The 23,330-nt window shown below is 37.6% G+C and overlaps 2 protein-coding genes and 1 pseudogene across 2 annotated transcripts; 1 reads left to right on the forward strand and 2 right to left on the reverse strand.

Moving 5' to 3' along the window:
* Nucleotides 1–1,263: 1,263 nt before the first annotated feature.
* LOC114536242 lies at nucleotides 1,264–14,897 on the forward strand (annotated as a pseudogene).
* Nucleotides 14,898–16,857: 1,960 nt separating this feature from the next.
* Nucleotides 16,858–19,470, reverse strand: LOC114536235 (ankyrin repeat domain-containing protein 50-like). Its single transcript, XM_028557563.1, has 3 exons — nucleotides 19,164–19,470; nucleotides 17,888–18,295; nucleotides 16,858–17,670 (listed from the first exon to the last, which is right to left on the reverse strand). The coding sequence occupies exons 1-3, from the start codon at nucleotides 19,461–19,463 to the stop codon at nucleotides 16,858–16,860; spliced, it is 1,521 nt and encodes a 506-aa protein (XP_028413364.1). The 5' UTR covers nucleotides 19,464–19,470.
* Nucleotides 19,471–21,507: 2,037 nt separating this feature from the next.
* LOC114536243 lies at nucleotides 21,508–22,857 on the reverse strand (the record flags this gene model as incomplete). The annotated part of the gene is made up of 2 exons (XM_028557570.1): nucleotides 22,379–22,857; nucleotides 21,508–22,177 (listed from the first exon to the last, which is right to left on the reverse strand). Coding segments are annotated over exons 1-2 (954 nt in total), but the record flags the coding sequence as incomplete, so codon positions are not given.
* Between the last annotated feature and the right edge of the window lie 473 nt (nucleotides 22,858–23,330).

A 23,330-nucleotide genomic window follows, 5' to 3' on the forward strand; every position in this document is an offset into this window, starting at 1 on the left:
TAAACTGGGTGAGTAAATTAAAACTAAAATTTGTTTGGCCATGATTAGAGGCCCGTTTACACTACACTCAGTTTATTGGCACGGCACTGCTAAATCCGTGCCCGGCCTTTGTTTTGGTAGACTGAGCACTAGTAAAATGGCAACGGGTACCAATTTTAGCCGTGCCGTGCCAATAAATTGAGTGTAGTGTAGTTTGAACGGGGCTTACTTTTTGAATCTGGGGGGCCCTATGTGCCAAAGACTCCTCTCTACCAATTAGTGCCGATTGCGAAACTGTTATATTCATTTCGGCTTTAAATAAGCGGTTTTTCATCACTCATCAGTCATCATTTCACCTGCGTTCCGATCCTTCGGCAATCTCATTTATGATTTATTGCATCTCTTGCAACTAATTTACCTAATATCCTGAAACGAAGTTTTGCTGAAGCTTTATCTGTTGTGTCCTGGTTGCTACCTCCTCCGCAGGCCTTTTATATTTTGCGGGCGGTGATATTTTGCGTAGAAATTTCCGAAATGCTTCCTAGCGCCTGCGGAGGAGGTAGTGCTGGTTGTGTGCAGCACTCGAGCGCGGTACTGGTGGGGCATTGAGACGAGGTGCCTCCTCAAAATTTTAGTGTAAGGACAATATGTTCTCGGCCTTTTCGGAAGTAGAAGTACCCATTGCCAAGTCAGGCCTTCTTGATTGCTGACCATTTACTCCGTCTCCTCGGCACCGGAATAGTGATCTAATTTCTAAATCGAAAATTCGAAACTTGGCCTAAATACTGTTTTCCTTTGTCCCCGTGGGCAAAGCTGCCTTTATAATCTGCTCTAACGGCCGTGACGGGGTTAAAAACAATTATAGCGCTTTCAGCTTTGCTCGTGCGGGTAATGAAGAAGTTATAGTTGAGAACGTTGAATGTTTTGTGGGTAGGGGAAAAAACAGGTGCATGGCATCTGTTGATTTAAAAGATGCATGTTAAACCGTACCAATTGCCGAAGAGCACCAAAAGTTTTTTAAAAAAACCCGAGTTGTGACATGGACATAGACGATCAAATGAAGCCCATTTGACGCTACATGTATATCCACATTATGTGAATATCAGGAATCTTTGATTTTCATTTATAACGGAATTACAGAAAATTCATCACTATGGCCTACGGACGATGCTCATTATTATTAAACGAACACAAAATTATTAACTCCAGAGAAAACTCCAGAAAATGCGATGAGCTGCGGGCTGTATGCCCGATATTTCATAGGAGTTGGGCGTTGCGCTTGTGACTTTGGGTAATACATCCCTGTGTTTACGTTTTACGTTGCAAAAATTGTTTGGATAAAGATTAATAGGAGTGAAAATGTCTGGAAGTAGATACGCGGCTATGCTGCTGGAGGAAAGGAAATCCGAAGAGGACAGTGGGAAACTAGAAGATCCGTTTGATCAAGAGTTTTGGGATGAGGTTTGCTTTTGTTATTGTTAATTTAACCACGGTATTGACTGTAGTTAATATCGAATAATCTTTGATCATGTGAGCCGTTCTCGCACGAATCAAATGTCTGGTAAAGGTAACCAACTTCAACAAGCTGCCATTGCCCGTGACCTTGCACTTATTTATCATGGCTAAAAGGAGATTAAAAGTTTAAATACAGTCACAGAATGTATCGGGTATTGACTAAATTGCATTGATTTAATAACAATAAATCATACATCCAGAGTGTTCTGCATAAATAACTTTGAATAACTGTTCGTGATTTCGACAGATTGTATAAGAATTCTATTATACTAATAAATCTATTCTCATCTCACACCACAGTCAACCGGCTGTTATTACCTTGATCAACATAGCAAATTACGACTATCAAATTGCTTGACTTTGCCAGATATCAAATTACATCCAAGGGTGTACAATATGTACAAGTAAGAGATAAATGTTAACTGTACCATACATTATATGCAACTGCTTTGACCAATTCTCGCCAATTTTCACCAATGTCACCAATTTGGATGAATATTGCTTGTACAGTATGGATCATCACTCGATCCCTACATGTATTCATTTAGAAGTCAGCTGTGTGACTGACACCCATTGGGGCTGTCTTTGTTTTGCTACATTCCACCCGGTGTTTGTATAAAGTACCATATAAGCTTAGGGCGAAATAAATTTTCATGTTAAACCAATAAATAATTAGTGAAACCTCTTCAATTCATCATTAGTGAAACCTTTCTTTGTCTGAGTCTGAGCAGGCTCTCATTGTGCTAAAAAGGCTAAAACCTGTAGAGACAGCTAGTGTGTTCATATGCTAAATATGAAAAAACAATCTTAGCATAATTTTACTTGCTAATGGAAGAATGCTGTCACTCAGAGGGTTCATGTCCTGCAATCTTGGAATCATGCATATAAAACTTGTTACAACTATGCCATATGGTTATATCATTTGAATCAAGTGTCATATACCATATATTGGATTGATCTTTCTCCTAAATATGCTATATGTTAAGCAATTTCATGGTTTACCCTTCATCACACATTAAAGGGTAAAGTTTCTGCCTGCATGTGACACATGGGTGGATACAAGTCGGTTTTCTTGGAGAAGGGGGGGAGGGTCCAGGCCAGGACTTTGCTAGGTGGGGGTGGAACCATATCAACTGTACCGAATATTTATTAAACTGTGTTAATGCAAATAATTTCGAGATGTATAAATGAGAATGAGAATGGAGACCCCTTTCTTAAATCTCTGGTGGTGCTAAGCCCCCCCCCCCTTCTATTTAGCTAATATAGGAAATTAATAATTTATAAATTGAACTATTACAGAATAAAACTTGGCTACTTTTTAATTAAGTAGAATCAATATCTTTTCATGCCCTCATGTTCATCTTAGCTAGGTTCAAATTTACACTAAGTACTTCCATTGTCAGTCTTGGGGAGTTGCTTTGGGGGCTCCAGGCACAGCCAGCCAGCTAATATTTTATTTTTTTTTATATTAAATGACTTAATGTGAGACATGTGACTTAATTAATATATGAGTTATGACCTTTAATATAAGAGTCATCTCAGTGACGAGTTCTGAACATATATGGTGTCACACAATGACGTCACCCGGCTCCACCCTCGTCAATAGAGCCCCTCCTCCTCTGATAAATTTAGTTCTACACAGCACTTATAATATATAAATGAATTAAATGAAACCCTTCTATTGACTGGGATTTATTTGTTGTCAAAATAAATACATTTAGGTTCAAAAGAAGTTTGAATCAAAAGGCATAACATGGAGCGAGGCAATGGACGAAGTTCGTGTTGAAAGGTTGATGAATAAATTGGGTACAGATTGTCTGCTTGTCATTATACGAGATTGGCCGAAAAAGTTCAAGGGTAAACCGGATGTTTTAAAGAGCTTGGAAAAAATGGTAGGTAGTCATTTCGAAGAAACTAGTAATTCTAACATTCTTAAGGCGTATTAACACTTGCGATTTATTCTGCGATTTTCTTCTTTTGATAGATGTGAACGAGTAATTAGTTACGAATGCTCTCATTTATAAGAGGTCTTCTTTGAGCATCAGTAATTAATTCACTCGTTCACATCCATCAAAAGGAGAAAACCGTACGTAAAATGAAAGCGTAAACAGGCCTTTAGAAGGGCCTGTTTAGATGCAGGCGTGTTTAGATCCAATCTGGTGGTTATCTTTAGGGCCGTTCACATGGAGGAAATTTACCTCGGTCAATGAAAAATCATTTCGACTAAACAAATAATTTGTTCTTCTATTCATATGACATATATTTCAATTTGAAGGCGTTGTAAGAATGACGACAGTGTCGTGGGATCACAAGTTATATGCATAGCTTTTGTCTCGCGTGTGGTTTTTCATTGTTTTGCAAGGGCGTCGTGAAACGTCAACTTCCTATTATATAGAGGTCAGCTGAGAAAACAAATGAGCGCGCGGGGTGCCTGGGTGCACAGGAACAACTTCATATACAATAGATCAGCTAAGTCTTAAACAGCAATTTTCTATTGCGGTATCATTTCAAGCACGTGGAAAATAATTACAATATGCATTTATGTTACCTAATTTCTATAGATAGGTCGCTTCACAAAGATTATTTTGGAAAAAGACACGACGGACACGTACAGGGGCTTTCGTGACAAAAACGACAAGCCGGCAAACCCACCTTGCTACATATCGCTGCCAAACAGGATTTCATTCATGTTGCTAAACATCTTGTGAAGAAATACCCTGGTCTAGTTCATCAAGATATTAAGATGAAGCCCACACAAACGATACCTTCCTGTAGAAATGGCGCTGATGGATTTTCACGATGAAACTGCGGCCTTTCTCATTTCACAGATGAAGCAAGACCGGTAAAGAACCGCAACAAACCTTCTTCATAATTTAGTTGGAAGCTTTGAGAAACGGTTTTCAGCGGTATGTGACTATTCTATTGTTTTTGTAGGGTTCACAACCTCTTTAAATATAACGAAAACCTAGGAGCAGCGAAGTACAGTTTAGGCGATTATATCAGCGAGAGGAATCCTGCTACGAATAAACCTACACCAAGTATGAAAGTAAGTGTTATTATGAGTACAATACACCAGGGGCCAGTTGTTCCAAACTGGGTTAGCGCTAACTCTGGGATATGTTTTAACCCACTCTTTTGGTTTAAGTGTTTCTGAGTCGCTGTTCGTTTTTTAAAACCTTTATAAAACATGGCTTTTGTCAGTCCAAAAAATATTTATGGAAAATATATTCATCTTGTAAACAAGGGATTAAAAATATCGATGTAAAGATTTGCTTTATGAATATAACTCAGGCGAAATATAAGTTAACCGGCTTTTGAACAACCGGACCCTGGTGTCCCAAAGGAGACCTGCTCTTTCAATTGATGAAACATACGGCGCTAACAAAACTTGGGGAGGGATATTCTTATTAGCATATCAGCACGCATTAGCCATCACATGCACACATTACCTCAATAACATTATGTTCAGCACATGAAAAGTTCGACGTCTGAAACGGGGCGTAGGCTGTGCGCACACGGTAACGTTTTCTAACGTTTTCACATTTGTTTTTATGCCAATCTGTTTGTATTTTTAATCAATCCGTTATCATGTAATCAAGACAAATCCGATACCCTGCATATGTATATCGGATAATCAACGTAGATAATCGTATTATCTCATTCGCATATTCGCTGGCCCGAGTATATAAGTGATATGAAAACGTAATCAAAAGTTAATGTATACACGTACATTTTTTTGTTTTAAAGTGTTCTGATTAAAAATTCGGATATTACCAAAAATTTATAATCCTTTAAATGTCGCGAAATGCCCGGTGAGTTACGCCAGCCGACGCCAGGAACAAACACGTCATCTTCACCGTACAAACGTAAAGACGCTCACCTTGTAACAAACCTGCCTCAGATTTTCTACAAACCTGATAAACACAACAGTCTTGTTACAAGTTTTTGCAACAACTTGCCAAAGTTCTGTCAGTTAACCTGTCGGAATACAAGTTGCCGGCACAAGTTGTGAGTCGCATCTTAATTGAATCACAGCTTGACAAATTCACACAATCTTGGTACAACAGGTTTTACAAACCTGTCAAGCTTGTTACAAGCTGTCCATTTGTTGCGTTAATAGTAAATAAGAGTAAGATACAAAACATAAAATGAGAGTAAGATATTACTGTTTATTTTTTCCGCTATCTGACTACGCACTTAATTATAATAAATATAGAAAACTGTCGTGGCCGTGTTGAGTAGCCTGGTCAACCCACGTTGGCCAGACCTGGAGAAGGGGGATGAACGCATAGAACGAGCTTGGTCAAGTCTTCCGGATGATCCATTGGACTACGACTTTTTTTATCACCTGTTGGAGAGAGATGATAAGGGCCTGGAGCCCAGAGTTAATGGGGAAGAAAACAATGCATTTAATGCGAAATCTAAGTCCTGTCTACGCCGTTTAACCAAAAGTAACAATAAGGTATGACTGAAGGCTGTCGTAATTGGTTTACCCACAGTTAATAGATAATGCATGGTTTGGATACTAAATAAAAGTACAATACAAGTTATTAACTATGTTATTGTCCAGGTTTATGCAAAAAATGGTTCCTTTCTCGTCACGTGTCTATCGTATTTTAGCCAAATTTACCAATGGCATTCGTCTTGCTAAGCTCATCAAAATACAATAGACATGTGACGAGATACAATACTAAGACGTGTAAAATACAATAGACATGTGATGAGAAAGGAACAATTTTTTGCATAAATCTACCTCAACATAGTTAATGAGTTGTATTGTAGTTTTATGTGGTCTCCATGTGGTCTTTTTTCCTAGAAAAGCTTCGAATAGATATATGAAAAATGTATAAATCTCTCGTCGTGTATAGCTGATGTCCATTAATTTAATTAAGATTAAAGCTCGTCAATGTATTTCTTCTTGGGCATAATTTGCCATCTCGTTTTTCTTTGCAGGAGGCGATTCAGCATCCTGTGATCAGAATGTATGTAAGGAGAAAGTGGAAGGAATTTGCTCATTTATGGTTTAGGTATAGCTGCCTATATTCTTTGAATATTCCCGTAAGGATTTCTCATAGCTCGATTGTGTACATTTTGTACATGTTGTTCAAGTTTATTTTTGGTTTTGTGTGTGGTTATCCGAAATTTAGCATTCATCGATGGTATAACAAACAACTGCTTAATCGAAGGTCTCAATGAGACGACTCACGGTTATACAAATAGCCGATTATTTGTTGGCTAGTAGACTAACCAATTAAACAAGTTTTTAATACTGAGTGCGCAAAGCAGGTTGGTCGAGTTAATGGCACTAAAGAATGCGAGACCGTTAGCAATGATTCCCTGATACTCCTACTTGAGTCAAAAATGGACGAAAAATCTTTTCGACTATAAGGGTCTTCCTCAGGGGAGATATTAAAGCAAGACTCCCTGGTTATATTATCATTCAGAGAATTACTGTCATTCAAGTATAGGTGGCTAACAATAAAACATTATAGCAATTTACCATATAGCAACGTCACTTTTTCTTAAAAAAGTTTGTGAATCAGATTAGCATTGCAAATATCAGTGAAATTTGGATAGGCATACCGTATCCAATACGTATACCATATGTCGCAAAAACTCCATGAAACACCAATGTGCAGGACCGTAAATTGAGGGGAGGGGTTATGTTTATATATTAACATTTACATATCATAGGAACAATAGCGTACAGATGAAATCAGTGAGGATATATTAATACACTCCCCCACTGGAATTTTGCCTCCAGCTACGGCCCTGCTAATCAGTATTTTCCATTCCTATTTTACGACTGACAGAAACCCCGTGCAGACGTTTCTGCATAGGTATACGCACGTAAAAGTTATCAACGATTGAATAGCGACAGTGGAAAGCAGCCCTAAAGACCGGCCTCCACTTGCACGTACGGTCAGTGCGGCCTTTTTGGCGCATGCTCGGTGACTCGAAACTGTTCGTTAAGCCGGCAGTCGCAGCTAATTTTTTTACGAACAACAAAACAGGCCCGCAAGCCGTACGCACGCGCGATTTTGGCGTGTACGTACGTGCAAGTGGAGATTTTTTTTTTCATTTCCACTTGCAGAGAAATATAGCGAAATATTTGCGTATTTTCTTTAGAATTTAAACAGCATAAATAAGTTAGTTTAACATCACTGGGTGTTTTTTCTGTCTCAATTTTTTAATAAATTTCAGCTTGCAGGCGATCGGTTACGTGATATTTCTTGCGCTGTTGTCCTATGCATTGATCTACGGAGCGACCCGGGACGACCCGAGCCAGTACGACGGACCAGCTGACAACTTTAGACTATTTTGTGAAGTTCTTAGCATTATTTTCGTCATGCTCTACATCTTTGAAGAAATTTTTCAAATTGTTCGGTAAGTGTTTGTAGTGAAAAAGTCTTACAAGATCTCTATAACATTGCCTAAAGCCAACTTGCTAAAGTTAATTGAAATTACCTAATTATGTTTCTAGTTAACCTTGCTAACAAGGGGGGATTTCGTTTTAGAACTATCAGGAAGTTTGTTTACATTTTCAGTAACCCAATCAGAATGTATAAATTTTGACAATTTCCGGTAAAAAGGTACATTATTTACTTGGAGTACTATTGTACATGAAGTATTCAAAATTTAGTCATTTTGATTGGCTTTCCCTAAAAAATGTAAACAAACTTGCCGATTAGTTTAAAAACGAAATTTCCCCGTGTTTTTCTAGCTATTGCATACCACTATGGCAACACACATTTTAAAAAAACCTTGAGCAGCCGACAATTTTAAAAAATAGGTACGTTTGCGTACATGTCGACTTCATGAATCTTGAACTCCCAGAGACAAAGCTATGTTAAGTTTTAAACTTCTGTGAAAAATAACGACATCAGTGTGAATTAATTTTAGCGAAGGCATAATTAATTTGGGTTACAGTTTTATTGGGACGCGCTGTACAAAAGACTGGTTAACTTTTTACTGTAGTTAAGGACGGAATTGGCCAATCATAGTCGTGTATTTCTGAGTTAACTAGGATTCAACTTTTCAAAATGTAGTTGAATTATTTTATACAACCAGCCCCAGGATGTTAAAAGCACCCAATCATGACTCAGTCAAGACATCATACTGGGCAGGGTTCAGAACCTGCTGTGGATGGTTTTCACTGAATGATGATTTCTTCTTAGCTGGTTGTTTAAAATCCGGTTGACGCAAATAATATAAGCAGGACATGTGTGAATGATACAAGACATGCACGATTGAATTACCGTAATTTTTATTTCAGGGAATACGATACCTATTTCAAAGAATTTTACAACTATTGTGATTGGTGTGGTCTGCTTCTGACATTGATTATCATTCCACTTCGTTGCGCCGATTCAAGTTCGCAATGGAGCATCGCAAGTCTTGGATATTTGTTCAATTTTCTCAGAATTTTCAAGTTTTCCTGTGTTACCAAGTAATTATACAGTTGTAATTTTACAAAACGTCTTACAGAACGTCTGCTGTACTGAAACCAACATTTCCTCATCAAACTTTTTAACCAGTAAAATATTAGCAATAAACTTACCGCTTGAATCAGGATTATGATTAACCTGATAGCTTAGATTTTTACTGACAGAATTTAAAATCCTGTCCCTACATCTTGCGTTGGGACAGACGTCTGTTTGCTTGTGAGTTGAATAGTGTGACCTAAAATTTGCACTATCGATTGTCTTTAGTTTTGCAAGGCGTCTCTTATTACACTAGAATTTTTTTTAAATGCATACTATGGAAAAGGCAATTAGTATGGATATTGTATAATTTTTTCCATACTATATATAGCCATACTATGGAAAAGCAATTAGTATGGATATTGTATAATTTTTTCCATACTATATATAGCCATACTATGGAAAAGGCAATTAGTATGGATATTGTATAATATTTTCCATACTATATATAGCCATACTATGGAATGGCAATTAGTATGGATATTGTATAATTTTTTCCATACTATATATAGCCATACTATGGAATGGCAATTAGTATGGATATTGTATAATTTTTTCCATACTATATATAGCCATACTATGGAATAGCAATTAGTCTGGATATTGTATAATTTTTTCCATACTATATATAGGCATACTATGGAATGGCAATTAGTATGGATATTGTATAATTTTTTCCATACTATTTATAGCCATACTATGGAATGGCAATTAGTCTGGATATTGTATAATTTTTTCCATACTATATATAGCCATACTATGGAATGGCAATTAGTCTGGATATTGTATAATTTTTTCCATACTATATATAGCCATACTATGGAATGGCAATTAGTATGGATATTGTATAATTTTTTCCCTACTATATACAGCCATACTATGGAAACGGCAATTAGCATGGATATTGTAAACTTCCATACTATTTTAAGTATCGGCCATACTATTTCAAAAACATGGATTTTGAAAACTGGAAATTTTCGAATAAATTAATTTTGCTAATACACTGAACAATGTATTATTTTCTCTTTAGGACGACTGGACTGTACACGAAGACTTTGGCGAAAATCATTTATCGGGACATAAGTCGGTTCTTAGTCTTGTTTGTTGTTGTTTGCGTTGGTTTCTGCGGTGCTCTCTTTATGGCGTTGACAGCCACAGGAAAACAAGATACTTTCAGGTAATACCTATACACATAGCAACCCTTAACTAAAGTGCAAGGGTGGAAGGGGTGAAACACAACTGCTCGTCCGCGAGGGGCCGTGCTAAACCTGGGTTACGTTTTCATCCGTTTCCTGTAAACTTTCCAAAATAACCTTTCTGTTGGTGCCTAAAATATTTGTTGGAAAACGTATTAAACTTTTTATAAAGAAGCGATTAAAAAATTGACCTAAAGATTTGCGGCAACCCAGGATTAAGGTACGGGGCTTTTGAACAATCGCCCCGTTGATACCAGTTAAAAACGACGTGATCAAAACTTGTCACTAGTTAGAAATAAATAGTGCGAATCTTGAAAACACAATTAAAAAGTCACAATAAAACAAGTCGTTACAAGATGTGACATTCTAACTTCTAGACGCCACATAAGTTCTTTTGATATGCTGTCGCTTATTTCCCTGCCTTATGTTTTAGTAATTACGGTAAATTAATGTTGGCTGCTGTACGAGTTCTCACAGAGCAACAACAAGTAGTTGAAGAAGACTACACAATATTCAGGTAATTACACAATGTTCACGTAATCCGCAACCTCGCAAGTCAGGCTTTTCTTACTTGGCTTGCGAGGTTCATGTAGTCCGTTCCCAGTGGCAAATTCTGCTGGAAATTAGTCAGCGATTTCTGTCAAGGATAACAACCAGGTACGCCACAGCTAGAAAGCCTATATAAAATGATTGTATGGAAATTTACTAGTAGGGATTTCGTGTTCTGCTAGTTAACTCTGTTTACTAATTAAGATTATGTTTGTGTTTCTCCATTTCTAGCTGGTTGACCATCATTCTCCTTCTCGTCTACACGGGTCTGGTAGTCGTGGTTTTGCTCAATGTGCTGATAGCGCAGTTGAGTGACACGTACAGTGAGGCTAAGAATAATGCAAAGTTCCAATATTCCGTCGATAGAATGTCGATCATCGCTCGTCTTGAACAGTGGCCATGGCCATTTGTAAGTGTCCATCAATCCATGTACATGTATAAGATGATGTAGAATGTATTTCTCCTCGGGAAATAATGAGTTCTGTGTTTCTTTGTGCGCTATCCTTTATAAGGTAAAACGGCCAGACTGGTCGTGTTATATTTCAGTGCAGACAGATTACATGGTATTTTAGAATTTTTCCTAAATTAGCATTCAAGTATTGACATATGCATCTGCCTAGCACGTGAAAGGCGGTTTTGCCGATTTTTTTCTTATTTCAATTTAAAACACGACCGTTTCGACCATTATGACCGATTAAAGGCAGCCTGAGAGACCGCTATGATTACCAAGATCAAGATATAATAACCAAGAAAAAATATATTAATTGTTTCGTTGTTTGCAATAAGGAATAAAATTAAACTAAAAAATACGCAATATATCAACACAATAATTCAACTTAACGACTAAGTAATGTATCAACGACGTTTCCTGGGGCCGATTGTACAAACGTTCAGTGGATAGCGCTGTCCATGCACCGAATAGTGTTTTTTCACTTGCCCGTTATTTAGTATTACTAAATTGAGGATTCTTTATTTTCGTTGCAAAGCTAATTTTTTTGCTTTTCATGTATTTTCTAGAACGGTTGAAAATAGCACTATCAGGTGGATAGCGCTACCCAGCCTTCATTATACAATCACCCCCTGTATGTTAACCTTTTTTGCAGCGTTTCAATATATGTGGGCTATTTTTCTTTTCATTACTCCTTTAGGGTAAATAACGAGACTGAAAAATAAATGCCCGCAAGATTTTTTCGCAATTGGGAAAAGAGATAGCTATATGTTTATCAAAAATTTTTATATGCAACTAATGATGAAAGGTTGCTTCTGTTTTACCAATTAAGGCAACCGCGCCATTTGGATGTGAAGCCAAAACAGCATCATGAATCCACTCGTTGCTTCCCAAACATAAACTGTCTATGAACTGTCCAGTTTCCGAGAAACGGTAAACTTGTTCTTTGTTAGACACTTTAACAAGAATGCGTTCCGTGACGTAATTGATTGCGATCGAATCAATGACCGCGTTGCGTTCTGGTATCTTAAACTTGTGATCCACTCGTCCATCTTCCGCGCAGATGTAAAGAGTTCTGGAAGCACTTGCGAGGATGATCTTATTGTTTAAGTACCGTGCGCGCACCAGTCTGACTGTTGTCTTGCTTGACGAAAAATTTGACAGCTTCTTTATTTGAAAACTCGTATTGAAACTAGAGTTGTTAAACTCGGCATATCTGTCTCCAGTATATAAAGTTCCGCTTTCTGGATCTAAGATAGCAATTTTGCCATCCGTGCTCACTGAAATAGGTACGTGTGGGAAAAAAGTATTTTGAAAGAACGACAACGGATACTCCAGTCTTTTGTCTCCGATCTTGTCAAAGATAAACAATTTAAAACCGAACTGTTGATAACGTACTTCGTGAAATCCGACAATATATATCTCAAAAAACTCAATAGATATTGTGAGACAATTATATCATTCGTTCTCGCTGGTTCTTCAGCTCATATACTCATCTCATCTCTTTAGAACTTTCGAATGAGATATTTCCATGAGGGCGAGCAACAAGTGAGCGAGGTTGAACTTATCGAGGGTTAGTATAACATAAACATTTCACATAGCTAAGTACTGTCTCCAATGGAATTCCAACCTAATAGACCTTTACCCTTATAGCTTTCAAGCGCGCAATGCGTGACCGTAGTGTGGATTATCAAGGCCAATTTTAGTTGTGATTTCGCCATGTTCAGGAGCGATTTAGTTTAATAAAGAAGTAAAAAGAATCGGCAATGTTTTCTTACAAACAAAATCGTTTCTAAGCAGAGCGATATCGCAACTCAAAGTTGCTTATTAATCAACTACCGTCACGCATTGCGCGCTCAGAATTTCGTAGAATACTTAGATATTAATTTTACGTGTTTTTCCGTCGTTGACCGTCACCGTCGACTATGGTCTGTCGAAATACCCTGGACCCTGGTGTACTATATCGCCCACCGGAATTAGTACCCTCGCACGGCGCTACGTACCGACTCGGGATTAATTGATTACAAAATGTGACTGTGACTAAAATCAGTGTTTGGTTTGGGCAAATGAAGAGCTTAGATGTTAGTATAGTTAGTATATTTAGTACTTGGTACTTTTTACAGATTGTAAAAAAACACTGACGTAATTAACTGAGTTACCTTTCATTATTTGTGTCATTGAACTTTTTTAAATTGATTCTCTCCGCTAGCATCTAAGATGTAAAAGTTAATTCGAGTTGAAAATCATTCTCGATCGATTTTTACTATTCGCCCAATGAATGTCAGAAGTTCTATAAGTAAAGATTTTCAGTGCCACTTGTGTACTCTGTCCAGCCAACCGGGCAAATTTCGTTTTAGACCAATCAGCGAGTTTGTTTACATTTTCGGTAACAAAAAGAATGCCAAAATTTTGACTTCTTCCAGTAAAGCGACGCATTATTCACCATTTTACAAGAAGTATTATTTTAAAACGAAATCCACCATGTTTGTCCAGCCACAATATAATAACAGTATATCACGCATATTTGACGAAAATTTCCTCCTCATATCACTCAGGAGTGAGTTTCGTGCATGGAAATTTTTTGGGCAAAATGTGGGGAGCCGCGTTATATTTACGAACCACCTTAAAAGCTTTTCTATTAGTTTAATTGTTTGTGTTCATTACATTGCAGAGATGTTGGAATACAGCGAGGAAAAAACGCTCATCTCGGTTAGGTGAGTGAGACCGTTTTACATAATTGTCGAATTGTAGCAAACTCGTGACTTAGGGCTGCTTTTGACTGTCGTGCGGAAAATTTTAAATGCTTCCAAATTGTTATTATTTCACAAATTGGGACAAGAAATTAATGCATACTAAAATATGCGCAAAACTAAGTTCTTTCAATTTATTAGGTACGTATAAATTTATTAGATACGTATGCGTATAAAAAACGTGACAGTGGAAAGCAGTTTATAAATTATTAAATAACATTTTGTCTGTGCAAACCTGTGAACAACTCAGTATTAACTCCCCGCATCTTAACCTCTCATAATTATGGATAAATAGTCGTTTCGTAGAGCTTTTTCGTAGTGTTACCCGGATTTATTTCCAAGTCAGTTATTGTACCTTTTTAGGGAAATAATGAGAAAGGTTGTACGGAAAGCTGAATTTAATAGTGAAGACGATTAAAGAAAATAAATAATGGTAATTGCACTGAGTGGAGTGCAATTTGGTGTGAAATCAAAAGTCAATAATCAGATTGCAAGAAACACCATAGAGTTCAAAATGAATATAATAAAAGAGAAAATGTTATGCCATGAATCATAGGAAGCCAGAATTAGTTGCTTGATAGTCTTTTTTATATTAATTTTTTAGCATTTTATCCTTGTAGAAAGAGCCGTCTGTGACGCTCACGCATCTCGTTTCTTTGTTTCATTCTTCTATACATGATGTAAAAAAAATCCACACGTGGTATATGTCTTCTAGCGCGTCTTTAAGAATTTTTTTGGTATATGTAGGTATACTATAGTTTGAATTCTTTAGACATCCTCTGTACAAAAGTTTGTGATAAACTGTGTTTTTATACAGACAAGTCAAATAAAATCCCCATAAAAATTTAACATCCCCGCGTGGTGCAATTTCCTCTTCTGTAAGTTCGGCCAAGATCAGTGCCGCATTAATCAAAGATCTACAAGGATTCCCTTAAAAAAAGGAACCCGCGTTAATAGTAGCTGTGTATATCGTTGGAAATATTATTTACTGTAATCAGATTGAATATTGAGGCAAGTTTAATAAACTTGACATTTCTGTGTCTCTGGGATTTCATATATTTTGTACTGTAACGGTGTAAGTGAAAGCAAAATTAACCACATATAACAACCATTTCTAATACCTATAATTATTATGTAGGCTGGTTTCGGGTTTTTTTGGTCATACGAGCCAGAGAATGTTGTGTTCCTAAAATTTTTAGTTTGAAATTGAAAGAAAATATGTATATTGTTGGACACAGATTTCCGATGTCAACACAATTGCTGCAGTTACATCATTTTCAGACTTTTCGTTTAGACTACAGACGATATAATTTACTTTTTAACTCTGTATTGATTTGTAAATTAACTTCAACTTAACGCATGTTCGTCCTAGAAGTTTCTTTTGGCCAATAAAAATTGTTAACGATAATCAATCATGCGATGGCGAGTACATTTCGGGATCAGCCAGGCCATAGATGAATAAGGTGGACATTGTCCGTCTCAGTGGTAACTTGCTGGCGAATGTTTATTGCGTGATATTCGTCATTTGTCATTACGTCATTTCTTTTATGCTATCTGCCGTGCGACCTATTTCACTAATGTTTTGGCATTCGCGAGGTAAAAATTAATTTGAAAATAAATTTACTAAGTTATATCAATTAAAAACCAACAAATTACTGCTAAAACGGCAGAAATAGTAAGAAATCACAGGCAGCCATGTTTCCAGCAAGTATGGTGGCGTATGCATGACGTGTACATTTTGGGAGAATTTGAGGACAAAAATAATCTCTAGTAATACGTATTCTTTGCCTGGCGAAGCCGGGGCGGGTCGGATTTGGCAAAATTTTCAAACATCCCTAATAATCCCGCATGCATATTTGCTTATTATTAACATAAAATATCATTTGAAACGCCCCGTCGAGATCCTTTAGTATACGTAATTAGTCGCTGGGGCACCGGTGACCAGCAACTCTAGGTTTCGGCACGTTTTTTTCGCGGATCTAACTACGTCAAGATATTGAGTATGTATGAATATATTCAAGTAAAAGCTTCAACGACAGCAAAAATGTGTACTTTAAAATCCCTATTGTTAATAGTTTAAAAAGCTCTAAATGTCAATGGCTCCTTGTTTTTAATGCAAGCGTTTGTCAAAATACAGGCCTGCTTGACATCCTGACTTTCATCCATTATTTTTTACTTTTTGCTTTCTGTCCTTTCTTCCTCTAGGGCTGTTCAGTTTGTTTGCAAAATAACATCCAGCCATTTTGTTTATAATAACTGTACTGCTCATGACCAATCAGCATCCAGTATATTTATCATGTTAATAATTAATCTCATAATCCCAGCGATTTGAACAATTTTGAGATCCTTTTATATCACTCAACTGAAGCTGATGCGCCTGATAAGTCAAGGACCTGCATGTATATGAGTTTGTATGCATTTCATTTAGGACACTAGGACAGGTAAACTGTTTTAGTGTAAGTTGACCACAGCGGTCAACATGGTAAAGTTGATGATAAAATATGAGAAATACAGCATTTTACCAAATTGTAAAATTTGCACACGCGTCTTTCAAAACAATCCGTAAAGATTTCGCGCGAGTAACGGGACAGGGCTCTGACAGGGGGGTGAATATCGTCGCACAACAATGATTGCTCTGGCACTATCCGGTATTTAACAGTTTATTTCAAGATATAACTTCATTATTAAATTCGTTTCCAGTCTTTGTTTAATTACAGTTATTATAGGCCTTTGTTTTTGCATTCAGATTTTTTTTCTTTGTGTGAAAAGTGTCACCCCCCGGCTCCTGAACCTTAATCGTTCATTTTTTCAAAGTTTAAAAACAGAATACAATGTTCTTGACAAATATCATATGTTCAAGTCCACGAAACTCCTTCGTAATTAATTTCGACGATAATTGTCTCATCTCCGTAGAAAAGTTCTGTATTTCGACTGTGTCAATGTTCATCAACGAAAGGATCCCTCAACGCCTCGTGAGCATAAGGTCTCTCATCAATTTTATGATTGATCAGCCACGACACAAAATTTTGAGCTTTGCGATCACCAAGTTTCTTCAAACTGACAGAGTTCCCTTCCGAAATATTTCTCATTCGATCAAAGGAAGAACCAAAAGGGTGTTCACCTTTAGTTAAGACGTAGAAAGCAATCATGCCCGCGACCTGGACATCTGATTTCCTTTTGAAACGACATTTCTCATTTTTCTCAATGGCTTGAGTTACTTCCGATGGCATCCATCCAGGAGTGCCTCTCACGAATGTTTGAACTGTCGTTTGATCGTCTTCTAGGACACGGCTTATTCCAAAGTCTGCCAACTTCATGCGACCTTCGATATCAACCAGGACGTTTGAAGGTTTTAAATCTCGGTGCAATACTCCTTTACCATGAAGAAATTCAAGTCCTGATAGAATTTCCCTAATCATTCGTGGACCATGCTCTTGTAGATGCTTAATACTGCATGCATGAACAAGTTCCCTCAAGTTTTCCTCGCAAAGATCAACAATAAGATACATGAAGTCATCGTCAGAATGAAAATAACGATAGCTCACTATAAATGGACAGTTTTCCGTCTCAATGAGACTCATGATTTCCTTTTCGTTTTCAACTGTTTTGTCCTCACTTTGCACCAAGATTCTCTTAACAGCAACTTCACTTCCATCCTTCATGAGACCAACATAGACACGTGAACCACCACAACCGTCGCCAATTTTGAATTGACTCTTTGCGAGAAAAGCCTGCATCGGTATTTCCATCTATTGGAGTAGAAGATGGTTATTAGATGGAATAACCTAAACCTATTAGGAAATGGGGCCTAGGCGACAAAATCTAATTGCGTAGTCGGAATCTGGTTACAATTATTAAGTTATACTGTGCAAACGAATATAAAAGGTGCTGCCGACTGTAAACTTTCTTTTAAACTTTATGATGCAAAACTCATTATAACAACTTCATATGTGATTGAGAAATTACCTTTTCTAACTGGTTGCAGTTCGTTGTTTTCAACACCTGAATTTTTTCACGATGTTTTACGGACCTTTTGAGAATAGTCGGAATTTCATCATGCCCAAGGAAAATACTCCATTCAAGAAGATTCATTTGCCTTCCTTCGACAAGCAATTTTCCAGCTCTCCACACAACGATTTTTCTTTGCAACAGGAGATTGACCAAAGCAACTGAATTGTTTACAACAGCCATTCTCATGATGTCAGTGCCAAGAGTATGAGCGCTGATTTTACTTTCAAGTGCTATATCAGCACCCTGCTCAACTAAATACTCGACAATTTCTAATGCACCTGTATCGACAGAAGCGTGGAGGGCGGTCCATCCATCAGCATCCTTGCAATTTATGTCAGCGCCATGTTCAAGTATATATTTCACAATTTCTAATTTACAAAAATGGAAAACACGATGCAGATCCCTCCACTCAGCAGTATCCTTCGCAACCTGTTCAACTGAACATTCGAGGTCTAAGGCACCAGCCGTAACAGCAGTGTACAGCACTGTCCACCCGTCAGTATCCCTGCCATTTACATCAGCACCATGTTCAACAAGATATTTTATCATTTCTAGCTCACCTTTAGTAACCGCGCTGTGCAGCACTGTCCACCCATTAGCCTTCTTGCCATTTACATTAGCACCATTTTCAACAAGATATTTTACCATTTCTGGCCAACCATTAGTAATAGCACTGTGCAGGACTGTCCACCCGTTAGTATTCTCGCCATTCACATCAGCGCCGTTTTTAACGAGGTATTTTACTATATCTTGCATACCTTTAGTAACAGCGCTGTGCAGCACTGTCCACCCATAAATATCCCTGATATTTACTTCAGCGCCCTTTGCAACGAGGTATTTTACTACTTCTAGCACACCTTCATTAACAGCACTGTGCAGCACTGTCCACCCATAAATATCTCTGATATTTACTTCAGCGCCCTTTTCAGCAAGATATTTCACTATATCTAGCGCACCATTAGTAACGGCACTGTGCAGGACTGTCAACCCGTCAGTATTTTTACCTTTTACATCAGCTCCCTTTTCAACAAGATATTTTACCATTTCTAGTGTACCATTGGAAACAGCATAGTGCAATACTGTCCATCCATCAGTATACTCGCCATTTACATTGGCGCCATTTTCAACAAGATATTTTATGATTTCTAGCTTACCTTCAGTAACAGCATTGTGCAACACTGTCCATCCGTTAGTATCTATTCCATTTACATCAGCGCCAACGATATTTTACCATTTCTAGCGTACCTTCACTAACTGCAAAATGCAGCACTGTCTCCCCATCAGAATCCTTGCCATTTACATTAGCCCCATGTTCAACAAGGTATTTTATCATGTCTAGCTTACGTTCAGTAACAGCACTGTGTAGAACTGACCTCCCGTCAATATCCGTGCTATTTACATCAGCGCCGTTTTCAACAAGGTATTTCACTATATCTAGCGCACCTTTAGCGACAGCACTGTGCAAGACAGCCCTCCCGTTAGTATTCTCACCATTTACATTAGCACCCTTTTTCAAAAGATATTTTGCCATTTCTAGCGTTCCCCTGTTAACAGCATAGTGCAATACTGTCCATCCGTCAGTATACTTGCCATTTACATCAGCGCCGTTTTCAACAAGAAATTTTACAATTTCTAGCGGACATTTAGTAACAGCATTGTGCAGCACAGTCCATCCGTCATCATCCTTGCCATTTACATTAGCTCCGTTTACGGTAAGGTATTTTATTATTTCTAGCGTACCTTTTTCAATAGCACTGTGCAGCATTGTCCTCCCGTTAGTATTCTTTCCGTTTACATCAGCGCCGCTGTCAACAAGATATTTTACCATTTCCAGCGCACCTTCAGTAACAGCAAAGTAGAGCACTGTCCTTCCATCACTATCCTCGCAATTAACATCAGCGCCGTTTTCAACAAGGTATTTTACTATTTCTAGCTTACCATTGGTAACAGCACTGTGCAGGACTGTCCACCCATCAATGTTTTTGCCACTTACATGAGCGTTTTTTTCCACAAGGTATTTTACTATATCCAGCGTGTTTTTAGTGACAGCACTGTGCAGTACTGTCCACCCGTACGTATCCCTGATATTTACTTCTGCTCCATTTTCAACAAGGTATTTCACTATATCTAGCGTACCTTTAGTAACACTACTGTGCAGCACAGTCCGCCCGCTAGTATTTCTGCCATTTACATCAGCACCTTTTTCAACTAGGTATTTTACCATTTCCAGTGTACCTTCAGTAACAGCAGTCTGTAGAACCGTCCTACCTTCAGTGTTTTTGCCTTTCACATCAGCGCCCTTTTCAGCAAGATATTTTACAATTTCTAGTGTACCTTTACTAACAGCATAGTGTAAGACTGTCCATCCACCAATAGTAGACTTGCCATTTACATCAGCGCCATTTTCAACAAGATATTTTATGATTTCTAGTTTATCTTTAGTAACAGCATAGTGCAGCACTGTCCACCCGTTAGTGTCCTTTCCATTTACATGAGCACCATTTTCAACAAGATCTTTTACCATTTCTAGCGTACCTTCAATAACTGCAGAATGCAGCCCTGTCTCCCCACTTGCCTATTTATCAGAACAATGCTTGGTAAATGGTACAATTTGGTACAAATTCATATTATTTTTGCATGTTTCCTGAATGCTGATTGCCCAGTTGTATATACTAGAGTGATTTTTATTGGCTATGAGCCAAAGTGCAATTACAACTTGAAAGGGTTGCCAATAAACTTGCGGCATTTTCCAAACATTACAAAAGATATATACAGTACTGTGCAAACGTTTTAGGCCCCCAGTCAAATTGTCACTTGTTAGTAAAATTCATGGTATTGCAAGACATGCTAGATAGAAAGACTTGTAGTGGTCTTGCACTTGGTACAGCCACCATGAGGGACCATTATTACGGCACAATGCCCAGTCATTGACCTAACAAGCTTGTTTGTTACATCTGGATGAACAGCCTCACGTGTTGTGAAAATGGTCTCTTTCATTCTTCCAGATGTCGAGATGGTCTTCTATCTGACCTCTTCTTCACTTATTTCCAGAGATATTCGAACAGGTTTAGGTCAGAATTCTGTCGTTGCCCTGAACTGATTGATATTTCTTTCGGTGGGGCTTTTTTCTCTGTCCCATAGTGCCCTATCTTGTTCAAAGATAAAGTCTCAACCGCAAAGCTCTCTCCACCTTTTAGAAAGTCCCAAGATCGTAAATTTTCGACTAGATACGGAAAATGGTATGTTTGGCTTGTATCTAGAACTTTCCTAATAGATGAGATGGCTTTGTGGTGGAGATTATATCTTCCAGTAAGATGGGGGCACCATGTCATTTAGAAAAGAGCCTGAAAGAGAGTGATATTGACCAGCCCAGGGTTATAAGAGATTGCTGACGTAGACCTCATTGAACATTTTTGGGAATAAGTCAAAAAGAGGTCAGATAGAAGCCCATCTCGACATCTGAAAGAATCAATCAATCAATCAATCAATCAATCAATCTTTTAATGGTCTTAAGATAAAAGGTACATATCTTAAGTTACAATAATTCCTTTACTATAATTATAATTTAAAATGAGTCTATTTACAAAAGTGTTTTTAAATCTATTTGTATTAATCTTGGGATGAATAATGCTCTGTTTTCTAAGGTGATAATTCGTTTTCTTTTTCTTAGGTAAAATCTTACTTAAAGGATGTTCAATCATTGAAGTATATTTATTGTAAAGTTTTTTATCATTAGCTTCCAAAAGTTCGCGTAAATTGATACAATGGGAGACATAGCGTCTTTTGAAACATCTATCTAAAAACTTTTGTACAACAGTCAAGTCCGAATCAGACGCACCATATACTGAAAGACAATAGGTGAAAATGGGTAATACCAAGCTGTTAAAAATCTTATCTACTTCTTCCTGACATGCACCTTCTTTACGCAAAGATCTTATAACATACAAGCATCTATTTGCTTTGAGTAGTTTAGCTTTTATATGTAAACTATATTTACAATTTTCTTGAAGTGTCATTCCTAAAACGGAAATATCTGAACATTGTGGAATGTTGTAAACCGATGAAATAACTTGATTGAATCCCTTCTTTCGAAATATCAGTTCTTTACATTTTTCTAGATTACAGTTCATGTCATTATCTCGAGACCAAGTTAAAAATTTCCCCACCAAATCAGTTCGACATTCTTTATTTTTCCACACTGGAACAATTGTGTTGGAATCGTCCGCATATTTGAAGAGAGCGGGTCTGCCATCCAAATCTAATTCCAGATCATTCATAAAGACATTGTAAAGATACGGTCCGCTGACACTTCCCTGGGTTGTGCCCTTGTTAACAAGTTTCCATTCTCCGTTGAAGTTATTGTAAACAACTCGTTGTTGTCGGTCTTTTAAGAAACTTAAATACCAATTAATGATATATGGATTTAACGGTAAGCGTTTGAGTTACAGGACCAGGAGTTCATGTCTTACACTGTCGAATGCTTTGCTAAAATCCATCGTGAAAAATCTAACAGCTTTGCAATTTGGACTATCCAGATAACTGTAAATCTCATGTTGCATACTCAACAATGCATCTTCACAACTTCCTCCTTTCCGATAAGCAAACTGGGTAGAACTTAAAGACTGTTCAACAATATCACGAGTATGTATGTTATACACAGATTTCTCGAAAGCACGCGCAATAACTGATGTAATGTTAATTCCTCGATATTCAGTCTTGTCTTTAGGCATATCAACTTTGGGTAACGGATTAATGTTTGCCCTTTTCCACGAAGAAGGCCACGTACTAGATTTCAAGGATAAATTCCAGATTTTATGAATAATAGGTGTTATTATTTCCGCATGTTCCTTCCACACCCAGTATGGTATTAGGTCTGGACCAGTAGCAGTTTTCTTCAAATGCCTTAAATTATTCCACACTTCTATTTCCGAGATCTCTGGAACATTCTCCTCCTCACAAATCACCATTGGAGCCGGCTCCACATATGCTGTGTCTTGACACAGATTAGCAAAATAATCATTCAATTCCATAAGCGAGTGTCTATCGAGATTTACATTAACTGATGTTCGTCGACGCTGTGAGATGTAATCCACATTTTTCCACCATTCGCCTGATCCGATGGGATCACACAAAAGTGTTCTTCTGTTTCGGCTAATAATTTCCGATATTCTCTGGTTGATTTCACTTATTCGATCTACATTCTTGGAGGATACTCTCGATTTTATTCTCATTAATGATTTTATTAAGGGTGTCATCCATACTGGGTCGCGCGATGACATGCGAACCGTTTTAAATGGCATACTCTTATCCATATGCATGTGAATCGTTCTTTCTAACTCCTTCACTGCCAATTGAACATTAGATGCATTTAGGATGTTATCCCAATTTTCTCGAGCCA

The sequence above is a fragment of the Dendronephthya gigantea genome, unplaced genomic scaffold, assembly GCF_004324835.1.
Source record: "Dendronephthya gigantea isolate DGI-Jeju-01 unplaced genomic scaffold, DenGig_1.0 000132F, whole genome shotgun sequence".
Classification (NCBI taxonomy): Eukaryota; Metazoa; Cnidaria; class Anthozoa; order Malacalcyonacea; family Nephtheidae; genus Dendronephthya; species Dendronephthya gigantea.